General features: G+C 37.4%; 1 protein-coding gene across 8 annotated transcripts in view; it reads left to right on the top strand.

The window, feature by feature from the left end:
• The window catches only part of TENM2 (teneurin transmembrane protein 2), a 1,369,797-nt gene that overhangs the window by 1,145,055 nt on the left and 208,031 nt on the right, over positions 1-16,711 (top strand). For 7 of the 8 annotated variants that reach the window (XM_084535365.1, XM_084535362.1, XM_084535363.1 and 4 more), the window contains one exon: positions 2,903-3,112. The exons of the other annotated variant lie outside the window; for it this stretch is intronic. In XM_084535365.1, coding sequence (XP_084391491.1) covers positions 2,903-3,112 — 210 coding nt within the window. The remainder of the gene's footprint in view (positions 1-2,902; positions 3,113-16,711) is intronic. 8 annotated transcript variants of the gene reach the window in all.

Below are 16,711 nucleotides of genomic sequence, written 5' to 3'. Positions count from 1 at the left end.
TTTATAATACTGTAGCATAATGTGTGTCCCATAGTGAAATGATGAGAAGTTAGAATCATTTTGAGAGATGGGAGGTTTCAAAATATGTTAAGGTATGTGCAGAAACACAAATATGTCAAGGAGCTTCAGGTTTACAAAATTCAGTCTGTTCAATAACACATTGGACTTATTTGACCAAGATGATAATATTCAACAGTATGGAATTGAACTTATTATTTCTATCTTAAGAACGTATAGTAACAAATGTTATTTATCATTTTGTCATGCTTCTTATAGCCTAACTGCATATGTTCAACTCTTTTCAGTAGTTCTACAACCGATCTCTCAGCTGTGGTCCTGCAGATAGTTACCCTTTAGATTCATTTCCTAAGGAAACAAAACTTAATAAGTTTTCTCTCTGCACATGTGTTTTTCTGTTCCTTTTCAGTAATTTTTCAGTTCAGTTCACTTCCTATCAAATTTTACAAAAGGTTGGGTGTTTTAAGACGTTCTTATGTGTTACAGGGAGTAGGGGGATGGAAAGCCAGAGAGAGAAGCAGCACTACTAGAGCCCTGCTACTAGAGAGAACGGCAGTGCTGGGAGTTTAGTAGATGCCAAAATCAACCTGACAGAAAGATCATGAATGCCTCAACTACAAGAAAAGCTTTAATCACATTTGGCAGCTTATGAGAAAATCTAACCACAAGACAGATTGACAATAGGTTCCATGGCTCACAGACATTGATGTTTTTCAATTAACACGTACTTCTGGACAAACCTTCCTCAGGAGCCAACTTCCCACCAAAATAATGCAATGTTTTAACAACTTGATACCTTCTGTTTCATCTAGGCTACAAACAGAAATGTAGTAATTAGAAATGTTACCTTGTCTTCAGGGATTTGGGCTGTATTATTTCATGAAGGTAACAATGTGATTAGCTTTCCTGGCAAAAGAATAGTTGGTGTTTTTTCATCTGTCTCAGTACATTCCAGAAAAAATGTACCTAAATTTCTTTAAAATATTGTATATGATGTGCACAGAAAGTAAATTCTTTTTTTTTGTTGTTGTTGTTTTATCTCATCACCTCACATGTACAACATTTTTATGAGTATGTATTTCCTTATGATATGATAAATGAGGATTTTGAATATGTAAAACCTCTTCATTTAATTTCACGATGTTGAAGCAGAGCCAGAATGTGAGAATTAAATGCACTGTGTGTACAGTGTCACATTCCTGTCAGAGGTGTGTCAAACCTCCAGTCTTGCTGCTTGTTTCGTACATATTGCAAAGGAATAATTTGTTTTTTTCAACTACATCCCTTGAATGTTTAGGTTACGTGCTGTAGTGTTTCGTAAGAATAGCACAATCATGAGTAATAACAGTAATTATTTGTGTCATCAATATTAGAATTATTCCTGGTAAATGCAAGTCTGCAATGAAAATACTCAATTCATATTGAATTTTCTCTAGCATAAAAAAGGGTAGATGAGGGTTGCTGTGGAGTCGCTTAAACACGTGATAATATGCCGCATGATAACTTGCCCATTTGGTGTTAATTTATCCACAGTTAAAATAATAAAAAATAAGCTTAACAGTCACTTGCCTATCTCAGGGTGTTGTTGTTGTTCTTGTTTTAGTATTATTTTTTATTTTATTTATTTTAAATCTTCTGAAGATATGAAAGCAGTTCATGCTGTTTGCTGGTAACAACAAGCAGTAAAAAAAAAAATAAATTAGTATCTATGGGTACTTTCAGTTGATTGTTCTTCCCCAAACATAATTTATATGTAGTCATTGGAATTTTTTCACTTTTTTTTTTTTTTTTTTTTATAAATATATTTAATGAGATAAACCTTAGTGTAATTCCTATAAAGTAAGGGGTTCCAGAAATGAGGGAGATGTAATCAAGCGAAGAGCCAGCATGCATTTGCTCTGTTACTGTTTCTTTAAAAGTGATGGAAATAAGGATGCACCATTTTATATAGTTTTGCAGTGTTTTAACATTTGTAGCTAGTATGCAGCAGATCTCTCTCTGCCTTGCAGACTTTGGCAGGATTACAGAGGTCATATTTTCCTATGTATAAATTATTCATGAACAATTTCTCCAATGCACTAGATAAACTTGCAGAAGTCAGAATGCATGTTTCTCTTACTCCTCTCGTCCCTATAGCCAGTCCTATTTTAATAGGCAGTGCCAAAAAAAAAAAAAAGCTGGCTTCATCTGTGTGCATTTGATGGAATGGAGTGATATGAAGTTATAAGAGCAAAGTTCACAAAAGCAAAGAATAAGTAAGAATTATAATTATTATTATTTCTTGGCTAACCTGATACCACTCGTTTAATTAACCAAGTACATGTTGTTACAGTGGGCTGAGGTGTATAGAGCACATTAAGGACAGGGTTTCATAGTTAAAAGTTCTCTCCCTGGAGCACCATTGTAGAAAGAAATGAGAATGAAAGGACGTGAAATCCTGGTGCTTCCAATGCATATTACAGCTTAGCCCATGCCTACAAATAGAAAAATTCAGAGGTGGTTACAGATGTGTGCTGTAATTCCAGGGCTCAGCTCGTTATAGTCGTCTTTCTCAATGGTCTTATTCAGCCAAAGAACTATTGCTGTGGAAATTCATTTGGTGAAAACATATAGCTGATGTGCTTGTGTCTTGCAGTGTTTGAGAACAATTTGAGAACAGCCTGGTGCTGTGGAGGGAGGGATGTCCAGAATGAGCTCACAGCCCAGCTGCTCACAGTGCTTTCAGTATGACGCAAAGGGACGAGCTCGTACTAGTGGAGAGGTTTTGTGACTGAGCAGCGGTGTGTTATTTGGACAGTTATAGTAAAATTACTTGTTTGTTTGTTGTTTTTTTTTTTTCATTACATTCATTGCTGATCTTTGATCCCTGTGTCCTCTTTCCCAGGTCGTCCCATTCCACCTACATCCTCGTCTAGCCTTCTCCCATCTGCTCAGCTGCCCAGTTCTCATAATCCTCCACCAGTTAGCTGCCAGATGCCATTGCTAGACAGCAACACGTCCCATCAAATCATGGACACCAATCCTGATGAGGAGTTCTCTCCTAACTCATATCTGCTAAGAGCATGTTCAGGGCCACAGCAGGCTTCCAGCAGTGGTAAGAAAAATTGCAACCATATGGAGTTTGTTTGTGACATGTTTGTGCTGTTTTTATACTTTTTTGCACGTTCTTGCATCACCTCAAAATTAAGAGCATATATGGAAATGAGGCAAAGAAAAATCTGAGTTTTATTTCATTGAAACTTTTTTGTAAGCACTATATATCATATGTTTTTTCTCTGTTTCACTGTAGAGACCTTTTTAATTGTAAGAGTGTTATAAGCAGTGTAAAGTTATTACTGAATGCTTCATCCAAGGAATTTATTTTTCAAATAAGATTTATTGCTTATGGATGCATCTGGTAAAAGAGGTATACACACGGTGGTCCTTTGTTCTGCGTAGGTTAGTCATCTCCTGATATTGGTGACTAGGGTCTGTATCTGAACACGCGTGTTGCTTCTGCAGTTGTGTGTCTGCTCTTGTTTCAGAATCTCATCCTCTAATATCAGTGTCACCTTTAACCAAGTTACTGATACTTTCAGTAAACTAAATTTTGTTTTTCAGGCCCCTGTTTTAAAACATTTGCAGCTCTGCTATCAGTCATATATTCTGTAGTGCTTAGAGTTTTCCCTTCTCTCCCTTCTCTCCCTTTTATTATTTTTTTTAAACAAACACGTTTTCATTTTGACAGGCAATAAATTGAGGAATGAAAATGCAATCCCTTTTTAGAATTCTAATCAAAACAAATAAGCCTTATTTTTTTGCTTATATTTCTTGAACATAAATACCTGTTGTGGTTTCTGTCTAACTAGAAACTCTAAGTTCATATCTGTAAATGGTTATATCTTAAATGCAGTTTCTGACCTGCTCAAGGTCTCTTTCTAATGCACAATACAGGTCTGAACAGCATTGGATCCACTATGTGGTGTGGAACTTTTTGCCTTTGTAGGTGCATACAGTAGATTTAAATGATGCCCTGTAAACAGTGGCTGGTGGTGGGAAGATGAGGCAACGGGCAGAAGTTGAAAAATAAAAGATTCAGAGTGGATATAAGGTAAAATGTTGTCGTTAAGCATTGGATTGGAATAGGTTGCCTGGGAAGCCTGTGTAGTCTCTGTCCTTGGAGGTTTTCAAGAACATAGTTAAAATCCTGAGCTACCTAGTCTGACCTCAGAGCTATCCTGCTTTGGCAGGAGGCTGGATTATGGGCAACCTGAGCTGCCTTCCACCTGAAGTGTCCTTTAACCCTATGATCCTTTTGCTATCTCAGGTATTTTAAAATGGACAAATAATAATTCAGAGACTGAGCATGTTACCTTTGTTTTGAGACTTGAGGGTGGAAAATATATGGTGTTTTGTTTGCTTTTGTTTTAGAGAGATTTGGGATGATCTCAGGAGCTGCAAACCTCAAAATGGGAAATTCAGTAGAAACTATAGAGATTCCTAAAAAAAAAAAAAAAAGGCTATGTAGATAATGTTCTATTTTTGAATCAGCATAGCTTCTGTAAAGGTTAGTACTGTCTTAGAAACCTTCATGAGTTCTTTGAAGGGGTTAGAGATTTGTGAGTAAGGGTGATCTAGTTGATGAAGTGTCTTTGTATTTTCAAAAGGCTCTCAGCAAAATCTGTCACTTAGTGCTTTTAAGGAAACTAAATTACTGTAGCGCAAGAGGGAAGGTCCCTGCATGGTAAGTAGCTGTTTGAAAGGCAGTAAGCAGAGGCTGGAGTTCCCCAATGAATTTTCATGGTCCTTGAAGATACCTGGAGAAGATGGTGAGCTGTGGGAAGGAAAGGTAGATGATGACAGGGCTCTGAGAACAAGATTAGACTGTGAAGAATCACAAAAGGATGTTGTGAGACCAATTAACAGCAATAAAATGGCAGAAGAAATTCAGAGCAGAGGAAAGTGATGCTCATGGAGAATGCAGTTCTGGTTTGCAGGTTGATGATGGACCATTACCAGTCAGGAGTAAGTTCTTGGGGATATGTTTGCTTCTTCTCAGAGCTCGGGAACAGGTGAATGTTGGCAGCTGAAAGAAAGAGAGAGAGAGAGAGAGAGAGAGAGAGAGAGAGAACAAAAACAGCACATGGTTTGGATAAAGGATGTGGTCGGTCAAACAGCTTAGAAGGGATTAAAAGGGAATGGTAAGACCGGCTGGAAGAGAAAGACACCGAGGGTTGCTAAGTAGAAGAAAATCACAGTAGAGAATATGAACTAAAAATAGAGACTGGAAGGATACTTGAACAGTGAGTACTTGGTTTTCAGCAGCACCTGTAAATACCAAGGGTGAACCAGCATGGCTTTTCTTATCAAGTCAAACAAAGGGATTTGCAGTAAAAGAACATCTGAAAATTTAATGGAGTTTTAAATACTAGTCATTGTTTATCTGAAAAGGTTTTAAAGAAAAAATTAAAGCTTTGTGTTTCACATTTGCTACTATGGACTGACACAAGGAACCTTTTTGGCATCTTCAGCTATGTTTTGGTTTGCTTACGTATGCCTGACTTGTTCTTCCTGCATTTTAACATTTTCCTCCAAAATATTCCATTTTCTTCTTTAATAATCTCTTGCATAATATATTATGGCTTGCATAGAAAAAAAAAAAAAAAAAGCATAATCGATCAGCACTGAGACTGTTTTATAGCATATGCTCTTCTAGACCAACTCATAAGTGTTTTCTATGTCATTTTTTTCTGTAGTTCTCAAAATGTTTCCTTTAGAGAGTTTATAAGAAAATACCACCACAGTGACATACACTTCAAATTGGAAAAGCTTACCTTTTTGTCTCATCCTTCTTCTTTAAAGAGTTTCAGAGTCACTTTTACCATCTACATGATGTGGAAATGTAGACTGTGCTTTTTTATTTAATTTAATTTTTATTTTTTAAAATCTGTTTTAGGGCCTTTGTAAACTTAGCAACAGAGATCCAGATATTTTGAAGAGATTAGATTAAACCAAATATTTCGTTTAAATTTGGGTTTGGATAAAAAATAAAGTTTTGAAGATATTTAGATTTAAGGCTTAGATTCCACATAATATATGTTTATTAATAAATATTTGCTAGCACTCTCTAGGTTCTTCTTTTAAATATCTCTCTAGTGGTCTTCAAAGTGCATGCTGAAGATGAAATACTTGCAGAAGACTGATCACATTATATGGGTTTCTTGCTTGATTGTACACTTATGCTTGCTTGAGCCTCTGCAATTATAGGTTGTCTCCTCAACAAGTTTAAGATGGGTCCTCTTGGATATGAGATGATAGTCATCCATATGTACCATGCTGTGCCCTTCACAATAGCCATTCTTGATAGGTTTGGAAAATTCATTAGTTTAAAAAAAAAAAAAAAACTAATCAAATTTTCCATCAAATGAGCAATCTATTGTTGATATTATGAAGGCCTTTAATCTACAATAAATCTTTGTTAGAACTCATCAGAGCTTCTAGTTTGAGAGAAATGTGATTATAGCACTCTTAAAATGACATTACATCATCGGGGTGATTGGTTTATCATTTGGAGAAGCGACATCAATCATAACTAGCATAACCACACAGTAAATGAATTCAACCTTTCTACTGCAGAACAATGACACAATAATTGCTCAAAATCAGACTTAAAATGAAATCAGAAAATGCACTTTCTTTAAATATGATGTTAACCTAATGGAATATGTTATTAAAAATCATGTTTGAGGAAATTCTATGTAATTAAAAATATGTGAAAATGTATTCCTTTTTTCCTCTCATTAAAACCTGATTTCAGTTGCAGAATCATTTTCTATGCAACAGATATTATGCTGTTTTTAATTGAACTCCCATCACTTACATTCCTCCACTTGTATTTCTTAATATAATATGCAGCACAATTATATGTGATGAAGGACAAGAGGTTTTTGAAAGCTGATGCACCTGCTGATAGTATTTTGAAAAACACAAATATTATAGAAGGAAATGAGACCTTTTCTACATGAAACGTTAGTGATTTTTTTTCCTTTTAATAGAAGGTCAGTTCCTGTCACACCATTTTCTAGGATGGTTTCTTAGAGCTAACAGTAAAAATAGGTTTATTTCTTCTCCCTGTATACGTTTTATGTATTTTTTTTCTAGCAATGTAAGGTGACTCATCTTGCTGGAATGGCATTGTGATGGCTTCAAGCGTATTACAATAGAACAGGCTGTTTTGCAGTCTTACAGAGAAAAAAAAAAAAAAAAAAAAAGATTTTTGTTGTTGTTGTTGCCAGCAGGTTTGCTTTAATATATATGTATTTTATGTAAGGTTTAGAGTTATTAAACCAAATTCTAGAATGCCAACAAATGAGTGCTTTTTTTTCCCCCAGCCTGAGTAAAGCATCTAAGATATACCTGCTTGCACAATAGTTATCAGTCTAATGGAGCCATAATTGGATGCATTCATCATCTTCAACCATTCTAACAATGAGAAAGTAGATGCAGAATGGTTTGGGGAATATGTCGGATTTGGGAAAAGGATGCTTCTAATCCCTGAGAATGTGCATTAGACAGAGTCACGTGGTTCCCAGGAAGGTATTGAAGTTTAACTGGCATGGGGATCAAGCCCAGTTTTTCAGTGCAAAAATATCTTTTTAGCTCAGAGAAAATAATATAAAGTGTTTGGCTCAATGTAAGAGTATTTGCCCACAGAGTAGTTTGGACATCACTTAGAAGACAGGGTTTGCTTTGATTTTTCACAAGCAGTTATTGGCAGCAAGGAGAGGGGAATGGAGGAACAGGTTGGCTTTAATTAAATAATTGTTGTTTGGTGTTGTCTGTGAGTTAGACTTAAAGTAAAATGTAATCAATTCCCTGTGTTTATGACCTCAGTTTACTGTAATTTATTATATAAAATATCAATATTCATTATATTCAGTATAAATATTTAGAAGGCTCTCCCGCAATTGACAGATAATATCTTTTTATAGTATTTCATAATTATTGTGTAATTTAATCCACACAAACCACCTCCTTGTAGTAGGTAAATTTTATTTCTTTTCTTCCCTGAAGGAAGCCAGAACTTTCATTAATACATTGTAGCTGGAGGTCTTTTTTGAGATCCTGCACTGGGATTGCTTGGAAGTGCTCTACAGTCTGGCATATCAAATAAACATATTTCCAGTTTCTAGTGTTTAATGTAAACCCATACAAAAGAAGTAATCTTCAAGAAAGTAATGAATTCTATAGAAAAATAATTTTATCTCCTTCAGATGATAAAGTATCACCCCATACTGAATGGAGAAAGTGGTTTCTGTGTTTGCCAATTTACATGATAGAAAATGAAGTAGCAGCAACAGGAATCTAGAATCCTTAGCTCATTTTTTTCTCATAAAGGCTTGACTTTGACTTACTTAGAGACTAAATAAAGGGGTTTGGATGTCTCAGTAGGCCGCGTCTTCATCTGTTTGCCAGAAAACCATGGGTTTAAGCGGCAGATAAGAGGCCTAGGTATGCATAGCTATCCCAGCATGAGGCCCAGTTGCTGGATTGCTAGAGGAACTCTTCCGCAACTTACTGGGCTCAGCACAGAGACCATTAAAAATTCTGACAGGAATCAGGAAATTCCACAGAGGGAGGTGCCAAGTCCTGCACCTGGCGAGGAATAACCCCTGCAGCAGCATGTGCTGGGGGCTGAAGTGCACCTGCAGGCCATAAGCCAACAACAACATGCCCTTGGGGCAGGAAAGTCAGCGGCAGCCTGGGCTGCCAGCAGGTCAAGGGATCACCCCAGTGAGATGCATCTGGAGGGCTGGGTCTGTGCTGGGCTCCCCAGTGTGCCAGAGAGGCGGACTTACTGGCTTTGGGGTGGGCCACTGAGGTGATCAAGGGCTTGAAGCAGCTAATGCACCAGGCGAGGCTGAGAGCCGGGACTGGACAGCCTGGAGAAGACCAGGGACAGGGGATCATACCAGTGTACATTAATACCCATTAACGGGGAAGAAGAGGGAGCCAGGCCTTACTCAGGGCAAGAGGCAATGGGCACAAGTGGAAATACAGTAATTATGGTTTGAATATAAGAAGGTGTTTTGGGTTGTCCTTGGTTGTTTTTTGTTTTGCTTTCATTGTTGATGTTTGTTTTAATAGTACACCATGAAGGTGATCAAACAGGTTGCCAGAGAGGCTGCAAAGTCTGTGTCCTTCCAAATACTCAAAACCTGACTGGGCACAGCAACCTGCTCTTGCTGACCCTGCTTTGAGCACATGACCTGTTTAAAACAAGCCTGGGTTCTTTTGTTTTACTTTGTTTATTTGTGTGTTTCTTTTCTTTCAATCTCTGTGCATGGCTTCCAAGGTCATATGGGGAGGAACAGAAACTAGGAAGAAAAATTTTGGCCTTCACCACCATCACTTTGCTGTCATAACAACTGTATGCATTTGTGAAAAGTTCAGCATCTCTTTCTGAAACCTCTTTTAGAATATTTCAAAATGTTTCATTTTAGACTTTGCTAAGTTATGCTTAGGTCAGCAACAGCTGAAACCAGTTAAGGTTCCATGGAGCCAGTAGTAATTACTGTTGTTATTATTTTATATAGATGCTAATCTCTACTTCCAAAAGGCAGCCTTGTATTACCTCTGTGTATACAATTATTTGGGGAACAGTCCTTCCTATTCAATATATTCACATAGAAATACCATAAGCATTTTTTTTCTGATGACATTTTACAACAGTGCAAACAAGAGTTGCAGATTGATTGTTTTAATTTCTGTTTCCAAATTAGGAGAAAATTATGTTCGTCTGTTTCTGGTTTCATTATTATTATTGAGAATTCTGGTGCTATCAGCTTTTTTCCCAGTTGGCACCCATGGTTGTTATGTGGTGTCCCAGAGGAAGAAGAAAACAAAACTAACTTGAAAAATTCTTTCCTTAGTGCTTCAGTGGGTGACGACATCCAATAAGGATTTCTTTATTACAATAGATAAGACTGAACAGAAACTAAAACCTGTTGTTTTCTCAGTGTTTATGCTGTGAGGAATGGCTCCTAGCTTTCAGGGTTTACATAGTAGCCTCTTTCTATGCATATTATTGTGAACTGAGTTTGTGTGTTTAGCTATAAGGTCCTTAAATTTATTTTTTTGTTTTGCTATTTGTTTTAACACTTAATTTTTCTAAATCCTGAATGGCCGCTCACATTTTAGTCGTTTGAATTTCTTGAGCACTAAGTCTAAATTTAGAGCTTTGGGCTGGAATGGAAGTGGAGGAGCAGCATGATCAGTGTTTTCATATCGAAACTGAAGGGTGTACTTTTTCTCAAGTATTAGCTCCATGTTGCTGCAACTATTACTGATATTATTGTTGGTGCTAATCTGTGTAGCATATGTTGACAATGCCAGCAGATGTCTGAATTTCAGCCAGAAGACTTAATTCTAGCTTTTAGATATTGCAGAAACATTGTATTTATTAATTTATGAATTCATAACAGATGAACAAATCTCAAGCAGAAGGTTGTGTGGTAATAAAAAAAGATAATGCACTACAAAAAGCTATACAATCAACAACAGATCCTAATTCTATTGTTTCTGCATTCTTCTTAAGCCCACCATGGTACTGAGAGCTGCGGAGATTTTCCTTAGCTCCATTTGAGTTTAATGCTGATGCTTGTGTTAAACTGGCAGCCTGTTGTAATAGCAGCAGCACAGCAAAGCAGTAAGGGTAGTAACTTTCCAGATGTTAGTCTGCTGTTTTCTGATACCTCCCATAATGGCCGGGAAATAATTCAGTTAACATGGCCAGCTTGGCCTTGGCTTTTCTCATTACTGAGCCTTATTTTGTCCCCTAGCAGCTAGTCTGAGGTCACCAATAAATGTCACACATTTGAAATTTAAACGCTGGATATTGTTGTTCATGCCATTGTGCCAAGAAAATGAATGCCTAGACATGGTGCGTTGCTTGAAAACTGAAAGGTCTTGTGGATACAATAATTTTAACTCTCTCTCTCTCCCCTTCCCTATGCTAAGCCCAGCAGTTGTTTGAGTTCAGGTGAGGTACTTTTTCCTTTGTGTGTATAAAAAAAGAAGCACCTATAACAGTTCTTGTTAATGCTATCTGCTCTAAGTTATGTTGTGTAGGAAATAATTCCTCAGGCTTTCTAATGATGTTTTGATACAGTTGTAATCTTCTGAACTACACCTCCTTTCTCATTGGCAACGACAGAGTCCTAACAACTTCCGTAGTGGATTCTGCAGCTGTTCATATGGAAGGGCAATGTTTAGAAATCATTTCACATTTTTAACTGTCACCAACACAATTTGGTGGGTGATTCAAAGTGATCTATCAAGCACATGTAAGCCAGGTGCATTTCAGACTGCAAAACTGAAAACCTGAAATTTACAATATGATTTTTTTTGAGAATTCTTTGCAATATTTGTACACAGGAAGTGTCATGAATTTTTTGTTTGCTCTTAGTGTAAGTTGTTGGGATTTTTCTTTGTTTGTTTATATTTAGTAATAATGAAAATGTGAATCAGTAGAAATCCAAATACATGCTGTTACAAGCATCTTAAAGGCAAGGAGACACATTCCATCTGAATCAATATTCACTCTTACAGATTTCCTTTTTTTGATAAGGCAAAGCTATAGACTTCTGCTTTATTTAAATGATAAATTGTAAATTTATCTAGCACTAAATTATTATTCCTGGTTATATAGTTACTTGAATAGATTTAAAGTTATACAGTACCTATTTTTGATATGCTTATAAACTTCAGCGCTACGTAAGACAAATCTGTAAATGTGGCATTGATTGGCCAGGTGTTAACATCTTTAGAAACTTGTGTTTGTCTTTATATAAAGCATGACACGATCAATAGAAATTACGATTTTTTTTTCCTGTAGGAAATGTTCAATCTTACATTAAAGACTACAAAAGATGGAGAACTTGCCACATCTCTGGAGAAACTGCTCAGTGCTCATTAATTATTCTATTATCTCTTCTTTTTTTTTTTTTTTCATTCACACCTAACTTCTTGCCTCGCAGTTCCCACAAGCATGTCTTTTATATCCCTTCAGCATAAAAAGAAAGGAATCTGAACTCTGTCATTTTACTCTGTTTACCTGCAGTGGCCCTACTGCCCTCTGGGCGTATTTACACTGAAACGGTTTGCAGATAGAGCTTTAGTGATGAAACTCTCTACTGAAAATACAGCTCACCCCAGCACAGTATGTTCTGTTACTTCTTAATCCAATTCCTTAAATGGATTAAGCAATATTGTAAAAAGGAGTCTTTTACTTGCATCACTGCATTTTCTGCTGGGTTTTGCTAATGATCCTTTTGTACACCAGGATTTTGTCTTTCCCCCAGTCTCAAGTTCAGCAGCAACCTTGTGCAGCCACCATTACAGTATAAATGTGAAGTGTGTGGTTCGTCCATTAAACAGCTGCTTTATTTTGATGCAGATTTACCAATATTCCTTTTTAGAGGGATCGTGATGGAGATGCACACCATGGGGTTTATTTTGGGAAGCCAATTAAATATTCAGAGATTTCAGTGTGGTGTGATGTGTTCAGAGCTGAGCATGGCATTGTAGCTCTGTTCTGTCTGTGGTGAGGCTGGTAACCTGCATCACGTCTGTGTACAGCTGGCTTACACAGCTCTAAAGCTTTGGGTACAGGAGGAATTTGATCAGTGTAAATCTTGAAGTGACCAATTCCTTCTTATTGCATTCTAAAACTGGAGTTGAGGGGTTATTTTGCTCACATAAGTTGATCAACCAAAGAATGTTGACTTCTTCTACAAATGTATGCCATTTATTTTTCTGCCAGATTCTTACACAGAAAACCTGAAGAGTTGAATGTCTGTAAGATTTGATTACTGGCCTTCTAAATGCTTACTTTGTCAGGCATCAACATCATGTCATGAGGGGAATCCTGTTCCTTTTTGCCAGCCCCCCAAATGTTTCCACAGCTCAGTCCATGGCATTCACACATGAATGGGGTTGCACATCTCTCTGTTCCATTTCCTTGGATTCCAGGTTTTTCTTCTAGTCTGTAGCAGCGCTGCACTTGCTCCCAGTTCCCTAGGTTGCTTTTATTGCAGTGACCTTTTCTGTCTATGTAGGGTGCTGTTTGTCATTCAGCTCTCCTTTGGTTCCTGCCTCGCCCCACCAAGGTATTGCCTCCTTTACCATAGCTCCTTTCTGTTTAATGCATTTGTGTCAGGTATCATAGGGCTGTAACAGTGTGATTTTCAGCACCTGAGCTTTTCTCTCCTTTTACTCAGGTCAGCTCTAATGATTTGTGAGATAAATAAATAGATCCACACAAGCAGAAACATGAAGGTATCTTTATAGTTATAGCGATACAGATTGTGCTCATCTTACATATCTGGAATCTGAAAAAAGTAGTAAATCAAAAGGGGAAAAAAATGCAACTTAATATGGAAGTTCTACTGTTTTGAGAGGACCTTGTCCTTGGTGATCTGTTAATTTAAGAACAATAACTAGAACACCAGTGCAGGTATAGCAGTCTGTGTAAAGCAAAACCCCCAAAGCTAGGGACTCTTACCCTGCTCTGTCGCTTTCTCACAAATCTGCCAAAGAGGGACTTGGTTACTGTAAACTACCATGCCCCCAAATTTCCATTGCTAGTACAATGGAAAAGTTCAGTATTGTCTCAGTACTTCATAAGAAAAAGAATTCTGACCTTGTTATTTTGAAACATCTTTCTTGGTCTTAAAGCTCCAAATGCGGGGCACAGCTGTTGGTATAGGGTAGTGATGGTTCTAGGCTAAGTAGCTTTCATGATGGTAATTTAATCCTTCCTCTGAAGAACTGAGGTTACTTCATTGTTAACTAGACTATGTACTTCGGATTTATATTAATTTTTCAGGGATAAAAGAGTGGAGAGCAGCTGTGTTTTGTCGTGTGTTTTTCTGTCACAGACCTTGAACTTGTTGTCAGATGAGTTTCCATCTCCTAGTTCTGCCGTACTTTGCCTAAGGTGTCTTTAACCTTGGGCATTTCATCCATTTGTGTGTCACTTGCCCATGTGTAAATCAAGTAAAATACAGCTTCACTCTTACAAAGAGCCAGTGCAGGTTACTTAAATACAAAGAAATGGAGGCAGAAAAGTAGCTCATTTATTTCTCTCACTTTTCAGAAAACTATACAAGCTTTTCCTGCTGTTCAAATTAAATAAAATGAGGAGTCCCAACTGCTAGTTTGCAATATGTAGAGAGAACTCAAAAACCTGGACTTTAGTGCTGTACACTGAATGAAATCTTTAATGTACAGGCTATGGTAATTATTTTGGGTTTAAAAACATTTTTTTATTTACTGGAATCACTGGGAGTTTTGCACACCAGACACCAAGCTAACTCCCCAGTTAATGCACTCTGTAACAAAGTGTAAAATGATCTGTCTAGCAAGACCTAGGCTTTGAGCCTGTTTGTTAATATTTATTCCCTCAAACAGGTAGATAATTGTTTCACTCAATACACTCTGTCAATAATAGGGAGCAGTAAATGTGAAAAGGTGTAAAATCTTCATGAGTGTGTGAGTTTCGAGTTTCTGAAAGTATAATTTACAAAACCAGGTAAAGGGAGTTTGTGTGGTTAGACCCCAACTGGTAAATGATGGCTTTGAATCATTCCATTACGTGGTGAGGATGAGGATTGAGACTGGGATGGTGTGGAAGTGGATATGGAAATCCTTAGTGATGCTGAGAAACAAACTCCATCACCTCCTGGCACCTGTGTTTTCAACAGCTGAAACCTGGGAGCAGCCGCACTGCATTTTGGACATATCTCCACCCTTAATTATGGCAACTAACTGAAGCACAAGGGTCCTGCTTGAACTGTCCATGATGTGAAGTGTGCCTAATTCAGTTACTCATTGGTCATTCCTATTTTCTTACGCTTGTGTGATGTACATGAGCTCAATCCCATGCAGCCAGAATGAAGGTTCATCACGCCCAGTGCCTTCCTTACAGGTACTGCCTGCAGCTGCGCTCTGTGGCACATGGAGGGCTCTGCTTCCTTCAGCACATGCGCTGCCAGGTCAGCAGCCTGACCAAGCGCCATCATGTAGTGAACGCCCTGAGACCGGTTGTTGATAGCTTTTGAAACATCAATAATTCCAGCCTCTGCAACATCCTGTAGCAATTGGGTCCATAGTTTGGGTGAGAAGTTGCTTTCCCTTTCTAGTTTTAACCTGTTATCCTGATAGTTTTAGTGGATGCTCTTTAGTTCTTGAAATATGAAAAAAAAATATTATTATTCCTTACCAGAGTTCTCCATCTTTTCCGTCTGCAGTAGACTGAAGTGTCCTGATCAGATTCTTTCCTCTGATGGAAACTATTCTGTATTTAGGATTATTCTTTTGCCTTTCTCCAATGTCGTTCTACTTCAGCAACACGTTTTCTGAGATAAATCGCTTGTATTTCTAGGAGTATCACTCTATACGTTTCCTGGGGTGTATATACAGCTCTGAGAATAACAGAGTTCAGGTTAACCCCTCTCTAGATTTGACTGAGTTGACTTTAAGTGGAAAGGGTATGTATAAAAAGGGGAGTAAAGCAGAGGGGGAGAAAAAAAAAAAAAAAAAAAAAGGCAATTTATAAGTCTGATGTGAAATGAAAGGAAAAAAAAAAAACTCTGAACTGTTCAGTTTGTAAATTTGCCTAGGAAGAGGGAGATGAATAATTTCACTCTAAAGTAGACATGCCTTTTTAGTGTCAACCTTTTTGTTTAAATCCCTTTCAGTGTGGGTTAAGGGAAAAAATAATTTTAAAAAATTCTTTAAAACGAAATACTAACTTAAAGATCTTCCACATTAAATGGTTCAACATTTTGAAAATGAAATAACTGTTGTTTTAATTAGATGCTTTTGCATTTTCCAAATCCCTTCTCCCCTCTTCCCCAATCTCTTTCAGCTAAAATTGTAGCAAAATTTAATTAGATACTTGTGAATATTTATCTCATTGCACTAGGGAGAAACCAGGTAAAGAATAGCTATGCTAAAATCCAGTTAGTAGGTAGACATGGCAAGGCCAGTCAGTTATACCTGCATGTGTTATACTTCTGTGCAGCTGGAGAGGGGGTGCAAGGCAAACCAGACTGCCTTGAAGAGGAGGAGGAATTTCCAGGACTGAATTTCTGATTTGAGGCTGTGACTCGAAGGCATGATGAGATTTTGGAGACCAGTGTGTCTGAGCAGAGAATTGGTTACTCTGGTATGGCAGAAAGGCTGGTGAGGGATTGTACTTATAAAACTAATCTGAGGAAAAGACTGCAGAGACTGGCTAGAAACCAAATTTAAAAAGCGTACTGTCAGCAAGTAAAGCCTAATCCATCCACACAGGTAACACAGCCCTTTCCTCCAAGTCATTTATAAAGAAAAGTTGTATAGTACAAATCACTAGAAAGAGTCGTCCACAAATACAGAGGTGCCCACAGAACTTATTTCCTCACTTTTATTTCCAACCACATACTGGTTCTTCTAAATACCTTTTTTTTTTCTTTTCTTTTTCATTGTTGACAACTGGAAAGATTCCACGTTCTTCATCCTTTAATTCCTCAGAGACCATGCCAGAAAAGCAAATGCATTAGAGAATCTTGTGTCATTTTCTTGCCTTTTTTTTTTTTTTTTTTTTTTTTAACAATTTCCATTAATATCCCACTGTCACAAAGCAACTGCTACTGTTTCACAGCTCTTT

Source organism: Aythya ferina, assembly GCF_964211825.1.
Source record: "Aythya ferina genome assembly, chromosome: 14".
NCBI lineage: Eukaryota > Metazoa > Chordata > Aves > Anseriformes > Anatidae > Aythya > Aythya ferina.
This window is presented reverse-complemented; position numbering and strand designations above follow the sequence as displayed.